At 58.3% G+C, this 14,488-nt stretch overlaps 1 protein-coding gene across 2 annotated transcripts; it reads left to right on the top strand.

The window, feature by feature from the left end:
• Positions 1–122: 122 nt before the first annotated feature.
• Positions 123–13,823, top strand: PRKCSH (protein kinase C substrate 80K-H). Of its 2 annotated transcripts, none has more exons than XM_043466540.1 (18): positions 123–239; positions 627–775; positions 973–1,089; positions 1,526–1,621; positions 1,727–1,784; positions 2,679–2,796; positions 4,380–4,509; positions 9,299–9,383; positions 10,239–10,317; positions 11,033–11,119; positions 11,425–11,595; positions 11,668–11,764; positions 12,235–12,304; positions 12,550–12,639; positions 12,834–12,908; positions 13,005–13,104; positions 13,185–13,358; positions 13,492–13,823. In XM_043466540.1, exons 2-17 carry the CDS (start codon positions 700–702, stop codon positions 13,329–13,331), a joined length of 1,596 nt encoding a protein of 531 aa, XP_043322475.1. In that variant the 5' UTR covers positions 123–239; positions 627–699; the 3' UTR covers positions 13,332–13,358; positions 13,492–13,823. The 2 variants fall into 2 exon arrangements, with proteins under 2 accessions (XP_043322475.1, XP_043322474.1); XM_043466539.1 differs by lacking the exon at positions 123–239 and adding an exon at positions 261–451.
• The last annotated feature ends 665 nt before the right edge of the window (positions 13,824–14,488 follow it).

Raw genomic sequence — 14,488 nt, 5'->3', positions numbered from 1 at the left:
AAGCGCGAACCTTCAGAACTATTCCCTTTCAGGCTTCAGTCCTATGCAAGATGGCCGACTGGGTTCCGAGCCTGCCACATGCCACTCCCAACATGGCAGCCAGGCCCCGCCGTTCCTGGAGCGGAGCGTGATGCCGGAAGTGACGATTCTCGCACACTTCCGCTTCCTTTCTGCAGGAGGAACCGTTGGCTGCTGGGTCAGGGGGGCGCGGTGGATATTGACCTTTGCCCCAGCCTCGTGTACGCGGTGGACTAGTGGGCGGGAGGCGCCCCCCACCCCCAGCTTCCTATTAGGGGCAGCCGAAGGGTGTGGGTTTGGAGAGGGGGAAACTGTTAACCCTTTGGGCCGATTGGCGGGAACTGGATAGCGAACTACCTCCGACTCATAGGGAGCGGAGGTTTTGAGTTCCGCTCACCATTGATTTGGGCCAAATGAGATTCCCTTCCACTAGGTAGGACTGGGGAGATCCCCTCCCCCGCCTCCGCCTCGGCCCCCGTGCCCCCAGTGTGGGAGGTTAAGTGAGACCTCTGAGCGATGAAGGAATCCAGTTGACCGGAGGGAGAGGCGCCTTCCTTCGGCTGGAAGGAGCCCTCTCCCACTGACCTGCCGCCCCTTTCTCGCTGCAGCGTGGGGTCACAGTGCATCTCCCAGTAGCCTCCTTCTGGCAGAACCCATTTCCGGCTTCAAGGCTTCAGCGAGATGTTACTACTGCTGCTGCTGCTGCCGATGTGTTGGGCTGTGGAGGTCAAGCGACCCCGCGGCGTCTCCCTCACCAGTGAGTGAGCCACTGGAGGTGGCCAGAAGTGTGGGTGGGGTGTGGGAGGTTCTGGGATAGGCACTTACAGCCTTCGGTCTCCGTGTTCTGGACTCTGGGCAGGGCAGGTTGCAATGCTTAGCCGGTGAGAGTGGGAAGAGGTACCTTTGGGTGGAAAGGTACCTACCCTGGACTGGGCCCCTTGTCCCCTTCCCCAGACCATCACTTCTACGATGAGTCAAAGCCTTTCACTTGCCTGGATGGCTCTGCCAGTATCCCCTTTGATCAGGTCAATGACGACTACTGTGACTGCAAAGATGGCTCAGATGAACCAGGTGAGCTTTTTCTCCATTCATCCATGCATCCATCCATTCATTCATTGTACATTTACTGAGCTGGTGAGTGCTACGTCCTGTGTGGTGTCCCAGACAGACCCAGTCCCGTCCTCACAGGGCTCTCTGTTGAGTGGAGGCAAGCAAGCACAGACTAAAGTGGGTCAGTGGTTTGTTGAGGAGATGGGGAGATGCTATGGGAGCCCAAAGGGGGATGGGGAGGGCTTGGTAGGGCCCAGTTCAGAGGGCCCTGGCACGGAGAGGCAGGAGGGAGCCCAGGAGCGTTTTGTTTCAGGCCCCCAAAGTGCAGTGGTCCTTCCTCCCCTTGCTTGGCATCAGTTATTCTCACATTTCTCATGCTCGCGTGGGCATGTGGTGGGTGTGACCTGCCGGATCCTGAACCCACTCCACAAACCCTCCTTCCCTCCTTTCCCCACAGGCACAGCTGCCTGTCCCAATGGCAGCTTCCACTGCACCAACACAGGCTACAAGCCCCTGTACATCTCCTCCAGATGGGTCAACGATGGAGTGTGTGGTGAATGAACTGGCCCCAGGGTGGGGGATGGGGTGCTGGGCAGAGGGAAGGAGGCATTGTGGGGTGAGGGGGGAGTCCTGAAGGCGCCCCCATGTCTGCCTTCAGACTGCTGTGACGGGACCGACGAATACAACAGCGGGATCGTCTGTGAGAACACCTGCAAGTACGTAGCTGACACACCCCTGTTTCCTCGCCCCCCTCTCCCCCGAAACCTTGCCTCGCCTTGCTAGGTGAATCGGGATTCCTCTCTTCTCTGCTTTCGTGTATCAAGGGCTCACCTGGTGCCAGGTGCTCTGAATGCTCTATCAGCAGTTTTCCTTCTGGCCCGGAACTGAGTGTAATGTGTTTGCCTGTTCAGCTGATGAGTGAGCTCACGCTCAGAAAGGAAAATGACTTCCTCAGGGTCTCATAGCTAAGAGATAGCAGAACCAGGACTCGAATCCAGCTCGGTCTAACTTGGGACTCCGTGCTTTTAATTGCACCACTGCAGCAAGACCTGAAAACTGAAATGCCCACAGGCAGGTGGATGGAAGCAAATGCACGCGGGCTGAGTGTAAGGCAGTCAGAGAGTGATGGGGATTGTAGCATTTAAAAGGGACAGCCTCCCTTCACTCCTGTGAGTTGGGAGCAGGTGGCAGGGCCAGATATGTTTTTCAGAGAAGGTGAGCGTTGTGACACTTCCATAAACCCTTCTGATGGAAGGTCTCTTAAGTAGAGAGAGACTGATCAGATTTTGCTTACTGGCCAGACAGCCCTTCTGTCAGGGAGTCTGTGACTCGTGTGTTCTTCTCTTTCTTCTCTTGGGAACCTCCTTCCAGCCCCACATCCCAGCACCCCCTAGTCCCTCCCATGATCCTGAGGGTGAGTGAGCCCTCTCCACTGCCCTTCCTCTCTAGGACAGGGATGAGGGGCTCTGAAGCCAGGAGAACCTGGGGGAAGAAGGAGCAGGAGTGTTTGAGCTCCTGTTTTTGCCCACATGATGGGGCGATGGCAGGGGGTTGAACCCCTTGGGAAGAGGCAGACCTAGTGGACACAAAATGCTCTCCCTTCCCCCCAGAGAGAAGGGCCGCAAGGAGAGAGAGACACTGCAGCAGATGGCAGAGGTGACCCGCGAGGGCTTCCGTCTGAAGAAGATCCTGATTGAGGACTGGAAGAAGGCCCGGGAGGAGAAGCAGGTGAGGGGCCTGGTGGGGCTGACCCAGGACAACCTGGAGGCTGGGGGGGCTGGCTGGGGTTTACGTTTGCTCCCGACCAGGGGTGTCCTGGGGCCAGTTGCTGTCTGTCTGCGCCTTGGACCCTGGTGTGCACTTGATGTTTAGTCGTTGCTTAGGATGGTACCAGGTGGGTGGCATGGACCTAGGCCTTGGGTGCAGATCAAAGTGGGCTCGGAGGAGGGTCGCCTCTCCTCCAGGTTCCAGGGTGCTCTCATTTGTAAGTTAAGTAGGGTGGGTGCTGGGGATGTGTCGGGGGAGGGCCAAAGAGGGTGAGTCCCCAGGGATGTGTCTCCCTGCCTGTCTGCCACCCCCTTAACTGGTGGGTCAGAGTCCTCAACTCCCCTTGGGGGCTCCCGCTTTAACCCTCTGAGCAATGGCCTCAGCTCTGTTTCTCAGACCAGAGAAGGATCGGGTTTTCCTCTCCCACCCCCATGGCCTGGCTAGTGAGGTGTCTCCCGAATTCATAGGGGGCAGTGTATTCAGGGCCAGTGAGATCCTTCCTGCGCTTAGCCACAAGGTGAAGTTGCTGCAAAGTGACCTTTGACCTCATGGGCCAGCAGGAGGACCCTGGCAGCAGATCAGGTTGAGGTGTCAGCCAAAGTCTTGGGAGGGACCCTACAGCCTCGGACCCCCATTCTTAGGCTGGAGCCCACCCAGCACACACATTCCTTCCATCCTTCCTTTTTTAATATTTTTTATTTTTACTTATTTGGTTTTGCTGTGGCTTAATTGCAGCATGTGGAATCTAGTTCCCTGGCCAAGGATCAAACTGACCCCCTTGAATTGGGAGTGCAGAGTCTTAGCCTCTGGATCACCAGGGAAATCCCCTTTCTTTTTTTTTTATAAAAACAATCAGTTTTTAAAAAGAATTTTATTTTTAGCTGTGCTGGGTCTTCATTGCTGCACACAGGCTTTCTCTAGTTGCGGCAGGCGGGCTTCTCATTCAGTGGCTTCTCTTATTGTGGAGCACAGGCTCTATCTAGGCTTGTGGACCTCGGTAGTTGCAGTTCCTAGGCTCTAGAGCACAGGCTCAGTAGTTGCGGTGCATGTGCTTAGCTGCTCCTCGGCACGTGGAGTCTTCCTGGGCCAGGGATCAAACACATGTTCCTTGCCTTGGTCCCTCTGCTCTCTGAACCCGGCTTGGGGCATAGGAAGCAAGGAAGACTTCCTGGAAGAGGAGGTCTCCATCTAAACTGAAATCTGTAGGTTTATTCAGAATTAGCCAGGCAGTGTTGCAGACAGAAGGAAAGCCTGTGTGAAAAACTGGGGGCAGAGTGTGTGGAGGGCTTTGAATGTTGTTAGGGCAGTTAAGATAGCAAAGGGTTGGATGAGGCTGGAGAGCTGGGCAGGGTCCTGGTTATGCAGGGCCGCAGGGGTACACTGAGGTGTTTGGATTTGTCTCCAGTGGGCTGCAGAGAACCACAGCATCCGGGGTTGGGGGAGATCTAGGAGGGGTGTGTATTAGGAAAAGATAATGTGGAATAGAGGCAGGAGAGGAAGGGAAGAACAGGATGAGAGCCGGCCTCTGTCTTCTGCCTTCCCAGAAAAAGCTCATTGAGCTGCAGTCTGGAAAGAAGTCACTGGAGGACCAGGTGGAGATGCTGCGGACACTGAAGGAGGAAGCCGAGAAGCCAGAGAAGGAGGCCAAAGACCAGCACCGTAAGCTGTGGGAAGGTATGTCGCTGTGTCCCGGCGTGGCTGTGACTTCCCCTTGGCTCCTGGCAGGGAACGGTCTGGGCCCAGGAGTCTCTTGCTCATTGTCTCTTGTCTGTCGTTGCACTGAGTTTTTAAAATCACGGCACTTTAGTTCCCCAGGTGCCTCATTATCTTCGACTGTGTGTTGGCCATTGTGTTTAAAAGTCGTTTATAGCAGTAACTTGCAGCTTTGATGAGAGGTCCTTCTCTCGAGTAGAGGGGCTTTTCTTTCTGCCTTCTCTGTGGGAACACTGGATTCAGGGACCTCGAGTCTGAAGTCGAGGCTGGAGCTTCCTCTAGCCCCCCAGGCAGAGTGAGCTGAGGTCTGAGCAAGGGCTGGCTGGTTCCTGGCCCAGCTTAGCCCTGAGGGGAGTCCCATGGGGTCATAGTTGTGGGCCGGGTCACCTTGGACCTTGATTTTTCATTTCCCTTCCCTCACAAGTTATCAGAATGGACATCCACATTTGTCAGGCTTGGCAAAATCCCTTAGGATGAAAGCAGCTTCTACCTTCTCTTATCTTCTTCACTTCCTCTTTGCGCTGGCAACTCCTACTGCCTGGGGTTGGTTTTAAGGTGATTTTTTTTTTTTAATACTTGGTCCAGCATTTTCTTGTTGTTGGCAGATTGTGCCGCTGTTGTGGATAATGTGAAGCCTTGGCCTTTGTTTTCAGTCTGCTCTGTGCAGGGACACACATGGCGGAAGGCGGATAGAAGGGAGAGGTGGGGCAGAAACCCACTCCAGACTAGTTAAAAGACCAAGACCAAGCATTGCTAGAAGTGTTTGGAGCCGTGCCCCAGCCAGTCACAGGGCTGGTGACCGGCGGCTGGTAGCCTTCTGAAGCTGTGCTGTGATCCCCTCCCTGTCTTTGAGCATCTGCTGTGTTCTTCTGCCCTTCCCTCTCTCTGTCCTGATTTCTCATAATCAGTAATTCAGTTGTTCATCTGACAAGCATCTGCTGCGTGCCTGTAATGTGCTGGGTCTACCCCAGGTGCGTGCGCACGTACGTACACACACACACACACACACACACACACACACCCCTTCTGTGATAAAGCCACAGACTTCAGGGGTTGCCAACAGGGAACTTATGACCTGCACACACACACACACACACACACACACACACACACACACACTTCTGTGATAAAGCCACAGACTTCAGGGGTTGCAACAGGGAACTTATGACCTGCACACACACACACACACACACACACCACACACACACACACCTTCTTGATAAAGCCACAATTCAGGGTGCCAACAGGGAATTATGACCTGCACAACACACACAACACACACACCACACACACACAACACACACACACACACACACACACACCACAACACAACACACACCTTCTATGATAAAGCCACAGACTTCAGGGGTTGCCAACAGGGAACTTATGACCTGCACACACACACACACACACACACACACACACACACACACACACACACACACACACACACACCTTCTGTGATAAGCCACAGGGACTTATGACCTGCACCACACACACACACACACACACACACAACACACACACACACACACACACACATCCTTCTGCTGATAAAGCCACACTTCAGGGGTTTGCCAACAGGGAACTTATGACCTGCACACACACACAACACACACACCACCTTCTGTGGATAAAGCCACAGACTTCAGGGTTTCCAACAGGGAACTATACTGCACACCACACACACACCACAACACACACCACACACACACACACACACCACACACACACACACACACACACACACACACACACACACACAACACACCCTTACTTGTGATAAAGCCACAGACTTCAGGGGTTGCCAACGGGAACTTATGACCGCACACACACACACACACACACACACACACACACACACACACACACACACACACACACACACACACACACACACACACACACACACACACCTTCTGTGATAAAGCCACAGACTTCAGGGGTTGCCAACAGGGAACTTATGACCTGCACACACACACACACACACACACACACACACACACACACACACACACACACACACACACACACACACACACACACACACACACACACACACCTTCTGTGATAAAGCCACAGACTTCAGGGGTTGCCAACAGGGAACTTATGACCTGCCGAACCTAAAATATTTAGCGTTGGGTTCTTTACAGTAAAGTTTGCTGACCCCTGATGAAGATACCAGTATTCTCTCCCACACTGACGGTGGATAGACCAGAGCACCCAGTGCTCGTTTCACAAGGATCGTGTTTTTGCCCCTGCTCCCCTTTCCCAGACATCACATCGTTTCACAAACAAGGAAACTGAGGCCAAAGAGGCCACTGGCTTGCCCAGCTAGACTGATGCCCACGTTACTCTGATTGTAGACCTTGTTTGTCCCTTATCTGCAGGCTTGAGTCACCAGCCTGCTCCTGCCTCGCTCAGGGCCCAGCTTTTTTTGCCTGTGTTTGGTCTTTGTTGCATGGCGTGGGGGCTTCTCTTGTTGCGGCAGGCAGACTTAGCTGCCCCACGGCAGGTGTTATCTTAGTTCCCCAGCCAGAAATGTGTCCCCTGCATTGATTCTTTATTAGGATTATTAGATTGTATTAAATTGTTAAATTTCTATTTATTAAATTCTATTAAATTATTATTCTTTATTAGAACTACTAGCATCAGAAGGTTGATTTTTTATTACTAATTTATATTTAGTTTTGGCCATGCTGGGTCTTCATTGCTGCTCACAGCCTTTCTCTAGTTGTGGCAAATGGGGGCTACTCTTTGTTAGGATGTGGGGCTTTCTCATTGCAGCTGCTTCTCTTGTTGCAGAGCACGGGTTCTAGGTGCACGGGCTTCAGTAGTTGTGGCACACAGGCTCAGTAGTGGTACCACTCAGGCTTAGTTGCTCTACAGCATGTGGAATCCCCCTGGACCGGGGATCGAACCCGTTTCCCCTGCACAGATTCCTGTTCTTTGCTGGAAGCCTGATTCTTAACCACTGAACCCCCAGGGAAGTCCCTGGGCCCCATTCTGGCCCTTCTGGCCTCCTGATGGCCTCCCTCCATGAGGCCAAGCCATTCTTCAGCCCAGCAGTCTTCCTGGCTCCCCAGTGCCTTGGGTGGGACAGCATTTGGGCCACCACTGCCTGCTTACAACGCCCCCTACCGTGGAGGGCTTCTCCCTGCTCTCTGCACCCCGTGTACCTGCCCTGTTGGTCTGATTGCCTGCCCACACCCCACCAGCCCTGCGAAACTGCTGCTTTTTGTTGCTCCCGGGCCTCTGCTCCAGCCACGCCCACCTCAGACATGTGTCGAGCGGGCTGCAGGCCCAGTGCTCAGCGGTGACACACGTCCACCTCTGTAGAAGATTCTGCTGGACGGCACTGGTCTACACGGTGTATGCGTGTGTGCTCTGTCCTTCATTTTTTTCTCGCTGCGGTAAAATCCCGCTCATGTCACCATTCACCACTTAAGCCAGTTTTCAGCGTCCGATTCAGTGGTGTCGGTTACGTCCACACTGTTGTGCAGCCGTCGCTGCTGTCTAGTTCCAGAACATTCCTATCACCCCAGGAGGAACCCCCAGGCCCATTAAATAGCCCTCCAGATCTCCCCTGGGCCCAGCCCCCGGCCCCCACACATTGGCTTCCTGTTTCCAGGGATTGACCTGCTCTGGACATTTCACCTCAAGAATTCAGGCAGTGAGTGGCCTTTGTGACTGACTGCTTTCCCCTAGCGTCGTATTGTCGAGGGTCATCCATGTTGTAGCCTGGTGTTGAAACGCCTGCTTCCTTTTTAAGAGCTGTTGTCTATTCCAGTGTGTGACCCTGGTGGGGTTTGTCTCGTCCAGGTACCATGTTTCCCATCAGGTTTTGGTTCTGGTCTCCATTGCTTGTAAGCAGCTCTTGTGTATCAAGGGGCCGGCCTTTGTGACTGAAGTTGCAGATGTTCTCTCGTTCACTTTTGGCGCCAGGTTCCTTCACTCTTTCTTCCCGGGCCACGTGTTACAAAGAACGAACTCTGGTCTTTGCTTCTGTTTCCACCTTCTTTTGCACCACATCTAGCATCCTTTTACACAAGGCTGGGCAGCTTCTTAGTGTGGAGTTGCTGACTCAGGTTCAGGGGTGGCACGCCACGGCGGTTTCGCTGGGATTCCCAGAGGGTGGTGGGGATGGGCGTGGACTCTGGAGGCACGTGGCCTGGCTTGGACCCCTGGCTGTGCCCCTCGCCAGCTGGGTGACCGTGGGCAGCTCCTTTCATCCACCTACGCCTGGGGCCCTCATCTGTGAGGACGTTGTCGGCTGTCTGCTGGGGTCTCCCAGGACACAGGCCGCTCATTCTGGGGGAGAGGGCTGAGCTGCACTGGGGCTGCTCTCCTGAGCGCCCCCTGAGCTGGTTGTGCTGGGACAGGCCCCCAGGACATCTGCCTCGCCTGGTTGCACCCCCACCCCAGCCTCTGTCCCCTGACCACTTCTCCTGGGGGCCTCCTGAATGTGGCACACCTATGGTCCTACCCCTTGCACCGTCACCGATGGTTCAGACTGTCTGCAGATGCCCCCAGCTGCCCCTGCTGGATTCCCCATCCATCTGGCACTGCCCACCTCCTCGGCCCCCCACCCCCACACAGGCCAGCCCTTCTCATTGCCTAGCTCCCGCCCCCAGTCTGCCCCCCACGGTGGCCTGACTCAGAGCCCCAGCCCCAGCACCCAGTGGGCCGGGCACATGGTGAGCCCCGGGGGCGTTGGGGACGGAGGGTAATGGAGCTGGTCCTTCCACAGAGCAGCAGGCCACCTCCAAGGAGCAGCGGGAGCGGGAGCTGGCAGCCAGCGCCTTCCAGGAGCTGGACGATGACATGGACGGGGCGTGAGTGTGCCAGCCCCACCTGCCCCGGGCTCCCGCCTCTCTCTCCCCGCCTTTAGGAAACCAGCCAGAGCCCACCTCCTTACCCTGGAACCCGATCCCCTGGGGGCATGGGGTGGGGGTGGGGGAGAGATGAGGGAAAACACCCCCTCAAGCTGGACAGGGGGACTCGGGATCTCAGTGATTTTTGAAAGCCTACTCTGTGACTTGGGACGCTTTAGTGAAAGATGAAATCCTGGCCAGTGCCCCTGAACTTGCTGGCCGGCCCCAGGCCAATGGCTCAGTGGAGGGTGGGCTTTTGGGAACAGGGAAGCTGGGAAGGCCCCCTGGTGGGAGGCCTGGGACTTTGGAGGGGTCCTGGGGGCAGCATGGGCAGGGCAGTCCCGTTGTGGTGGGCAGTGGCGGTAGGCAGCGGGGTAGGGACAGGATGTGGGACTTGGGCCACCATGGGTGTTTGGGTTTCCTGGGGTGGAGGATACCAGGCCAAGGGCATTTCCCTGTGTTCGGTTCTAAGGGTGGAAGGAAGTGGAAGCTGGGTCTTGAGGACACAGGGTTGTCTCCTACTCCCACCCCTGTGTCTGTCCCTCCCTTGAGCTCCTCAGGGTTGTGGAGCCTCAGGAGCGGGTAGGAGGCAGAGGACAGGGTGGCTAGGACCTGCCTTTCCCAGGGTAGAGACCAGACCGGGCCCTAACCCCAGACCTCATTTTTTCCCACCTTCCTGCCTGCCCTCTCTCCCTGCCCCAAGGTCCTGAAGCAAGTTCTCAGGAGGAGCCCTGGCCTGGGGTGGGGGTTGGGGGGGCAGTTGACCAGGAGCCCATGGGCTCCCTGCTCCATCGGCTTCTCCCTTTGTCCCCACAGGGTCTCTGTGGCTGAGCTGCAGACCCACTCGGAGCTGGACACGGATGGGGACGGGGCATTATCAGAAGGGGAAGCCCAGGTACTCAGCCCACCCCTTCGCTTGGGACGCGTGGAAGGGATTGCCCCAGGGTGACCTCAGGGTGGGGGGCAGGGGGTGGCCAGAGGCAGGCCTTCTGTGGGCTACTCCCATGGAAAGTTCCCTGCTGGCCCAGGGCCAGGGTTCTGGGGGGACCCAGCCTGGCTGGTGTGGCCAGGCCTTGCTTGGTGACTAGGAGGGGCTGCCCAGGGCCTTTCTCCCTTCCTTGTGGGGCCTAGTGGAGTCATGTGGGTGCCTCAGGGTGTCTAGTGGGGAGAGTTAGGGTCCCTGTAACCATGCCCCCCCGACCCAGTGCACACACCTGGTCGCCCTCCTCACAGTGCTGCCCTCGCTGGTCTGGAGCCCTGCTCCTTGGTCCCCAAGGACGCTGCCCTGCTGGTCCCCACGCCCCGCCGCACCCAGGCCTCTGGCTCTGTGCTGTCCATCTCTGCGTCTCTCCGCTCCTCTCCCTGGCCTCTCCAGTCCGCACCCCCGCACCTCCCTGGCCCCCTCCTCTTTCCCACAGGCCTGTGCTGCCCCCTTCTGGCAGCCGCTCCTCACCCAGCCTGGCTCCAGGCTGGCCCTGGGCAAGTCAGCGCGTGCTGTGCCTGGCACCGCGGCCTGAGGGCCCCCGCACCCACTACGAGAGTGGCTGGGTTGGAGGTGGGGGCCACGTGGAGGTTCTGCCCCTGACCCCACCCCAACCTGTCGCACACAGACCCTCCTTGGGGGAGACGCGCAGATGGATGCTGCTTTCTTCTATGACCGCGTCTGGGCCGCCATCAGGGACAAGTACCGGTCCGAGGTCAGGAGAGGGAGGGGAAGGGATGTGGTCCCCGCCCCCGCCGCCCCCGCCCCACCCCTGGGCGCCTCACAAAGGCACTGCCTCCAGCTCTGGCACGGGGCCACCCTGGCCAGCTGGGTGGCCCCACCTCCTCTACAGAAGCCACCCCGCCCCCAGCTGTCTGCCCCTCCCTCCCTCTCTCTAGGCTCCTTGGAAGGGGTGGAGACACAAGGCCGCCCTTGGGCGATGGTGGGAGCCTGGCCCCCGGCCCTGGGGGTGGGGGTGGACCCCGAGTCCTCAGCACGACCTCTCCGCACATCCGGCAGGTGCTGCCCACAGAGTACCCACCATCGCCTCCTGCACCTGATGTGATGGAACCCAAGGAGGAGCAGCCCCCCATGCCCTCGCCACCCACAGAGGAGGAGGACGAGGCCGAGGAGGACGAGGAGACGGAGGAGGAGGACGAGGACGAGGATTCCCAGGGGGAGCAGTCCAAGGTGGGTGTTTGGGGTGAAGCGGGTGACGGGTGGGAGCGGGGTCACTCGCTGACTCTCTCCCCCCACCCCCAGGACACCCCATCCCCAGTCCCAGCCCCCCAGACAGCCAGCCCCACCGAGGAGGACAGAATGCCGCCGTATGATGAGCAGACGCAGGCCTTCATCAACGGTGAGGGCTGAGCCTGGGAGGGAGGGGCCCCTCCCTGTCGCCCGCAGGTGCAGGGGCCCAAGAAACAGGCCCTGCCTGCTCCTCGAGGGGGCCTGGGCCTGGCCCAGGCAAGCCCAGGGGCTCCAGGCCACCTGGAGGGGGCTTCTGGGCCTGGGGAAGCTGGCACCACCACACCAGTCCCAGGGGCCCTTCTGCCTCCTCAGGGGTGGCTGTTGTTTGTGTCACCCTTGGCAGGCGAGGAATCAGCAGGGCCCCAGGAGCCCCAGCCCTGCTCCCTCATGAGCTGAGAGCCTGGGCGGGGGGGAGGGGTCTGCCCGGCGGCTGGCAAGGCCCCAGAGGGTCTTCCTGGGCCCCGTCCTCACCCAGAGCCAGCCCTGGGGCTGGGAGAATCAGGCTTGTCTGCGCCACCCTCTGCCCTCTTTTCATGGATGGGGTGGGGGCACCTCTGACCTCTGTCCCGACCCCACCAGCCGCCCAGGAGGCCCGTAACAAGTTTGAAGAGGCCGAGCGGTCCCTGAAGGACATGGAAGAATCCATCAGGTATGAGCCTTCTCCACTGCCCTGTGGCCACCTGCTGCCCGATTCCCCAGAGGCGGTGGCGATGGGGAAGTCACTCAGGCAACCTCTGCGAGCTGGCGGTGGTTCCTGCAGGGAGAGTCCCCAGGCGGTGGGGACTGGAGCTCAGGCCCCGAGAGACCCTCCACCACTGCAGCGGGCCTTCCTGCGTTGTCCTGAGTCGGGCTGGCATCCCCCACTGCCCCTTAACCTCTGGGCCTCCCCTTTAGGAACCTGGAACAGGAGATTTCATTTGATTTTGGCCCCAACGGCGAGTTCGCCTACCTCTACAGCCAGTGCTATGAGCTCACCACCAATGAGTGCGTCCCCTGTGGGCATGAGTGGTGGGTGGGCTCGGTGGGTCTGGGCCTGAGCAAGGACAGGGTGCGGAGGGAGGGGCGTGGGCTTAGGTGCAGCCACTGGGATTTGAAGTACCTGCATGGCCCTGGTGTGGGGGGATGTTGTGGAGGCTGGGACCCCTGTCTCCCCACCCACTAGCCTCATCCCCTGACAGGTACATCTACAGACTCTGCCCCTTCAAGCTTGTCTCGCAGAAACCCAAACTCGGTGGCTCCCCCACCAGCCTTGGGTGAGTGAGCTCGGGCTAGGCCCCCCTCTCGGCCCCTCATCCCCCACCCCCGGTCCCCTCCCGGCCGGCCCCTCTCAGCACCCTACTCTCCCATAGCACCTGGGGCTCGTGGGCTGGCCCCGACCACGACAAGTTCAGCACCATGAAGTATGAGCAGGGCACGGGCTGCTGGCAGGGCCCCAATCGCTCCACCACCGTGAGTGCCCGCGGGCTGGGGGCAGTGGAGTGGGGACCCAGGCCCACAGAGCCCGCCTGAGCCCCGCCTGCCCACCCCAGGTACGCCTGCTGTGCGGGAAGGAGACGGTGGTGACCAGCACCACGGAGCCCAGCCGCTGCGAGTACCTCATGGAGCTGATGACGCCGGCTGCCTGCCCAGAGCCCCCGCCTGAGTACCCCATGGAGGGCGACCACGACGAGCTCTAGCCCTGCCCCGCCCTGCCCAGCGCAGAGGTGGGTGGGGAGCTGGGGGTCCCGCCCATCCCCTTCTGCTTGGGGGCATGGTGGGGGGGCAGCTCTTATCCACATGGGTGCTCCCCCATCCATCGCCCTTCCTCTGTCTCATCTGGTTTCTCTCTGGTCCCAGAAATCAAGATACGGAACCAGCCCCCAGTGGTGCTGCCCATCGCCCCTCAGTCTGTGGACCACGGCCTGCCCCTGTGGGTCATCTCACCCACCCACAGGGCAGGAAGCAGGTGAGGCTCCATGCCCTGCTTTTGGTTGGCCAGCGGGGCAGAGCCACATTCCCAGGCCCCGGCTGCCTCCCTAGATGGAATAAAGGAGCCTGTCCTACCTGGGCCCCCACACCCTGGTGGCCTGGCCTGCCCTGCCCCCCACCCAGGGCATCTGCCTTCCCTCCTGGTGGGGAAGTGACTTGACCTGTGAATCCCAAACAATAAACATGATCCCTCCAACTCATCCTTGTCTGTCTGGCTTTGCTGGGGTGTGGGGGAAGCTGCCGTGCAGATCCTGGGGGGCCTGGCTCCACAGCTTGAGGGTCCTACCTGAGATGCCCCATGGACAGCAGCTTGGAGCCACATAAACGGACAGCCCTTGGGTCACTTCCGTCTGGGCTTCCACCTGGGCTGGTCTCAGACTCCACCCCCCATCACGTGTGCCGTGGGGAAGTCAGGGGGCTCCAGGTGTGAGCTAGGCCCAGGGAGGGGCAGTGGCTTGCACTCAGCCACACCGCAGGGCCGACTGGTGTGTGGAAGCAGACACCTGAGGCCATAAGATTCTGAACTTTTATTTTTCTGGCATGAAAAGTACAAATAATTAAACAATTCCATGTAAAAGTCTGTTACCGCGGCCAGGCCTGTAATCCCGGTAATAAATAGTGTCTAAACTCAACGCAAAGTGTTCTTGTTGGGTTTTGGGTTTTTTTTTGTCTTTTTTTTTTTTTTTTTGTAACAGTTCTTTATCACCTCCAACATGGACTCTGTCTTGATTTGAAACCATCCAAATAAATAACAGGATGAAGGGAGGGCTGGAGGGGCTGAGCCCCTTCCCCACGGGCCCTGCCCCTGCCCCACGCAGGGATGCGGAAGACCCCAGGCCCCACCTCCCCTGGGGTGAGGGGCTGG

Source organism: Cervus canadensis, chromosome 4, assembly GCF_019320065.1.
Source record: "Cervus canadensis isolate Bull #8, Minnesota chromosome 4, ASM1932006v1, whole genome shotgun sequence".
Lineage (NCBI taxonomy): Eukaryota > Metazoa > Chordata > Mammalia > Artiodactyla > Cervidae > Cervus > Cervus canadensis.
The sequence above is the reverse complement of the archived record's forward strand: the minus strand, read 5'-3'. Positions and strand labels throughout refer to the sequence as shown.

Bases quoted from the DNA above. Each gene is read 5' to 3' on its own strand.
- PRKCSH (XM_043466540.1), top strand. From the start codon at position 700: ATGTTACTACTGCTGCTGCTGCTGCCGATGTGTTGGGCTGTGGAGGTC. The intron at 1,622-1,726 runs GTGAATGAACTG...GTCTGCCTTCAG, and splicing joins GGTCAACGATGGAGTGTGTG to ACTGCTGTGACGGGACCGAC. The intron at 11,596-11,667 runs GTGGGTGTTTGG...CCCCACCCCCAG, and splicing joins CCCAGGGGGAGCAGTCCAAG to GACACCCCATCCCCAGTCCC.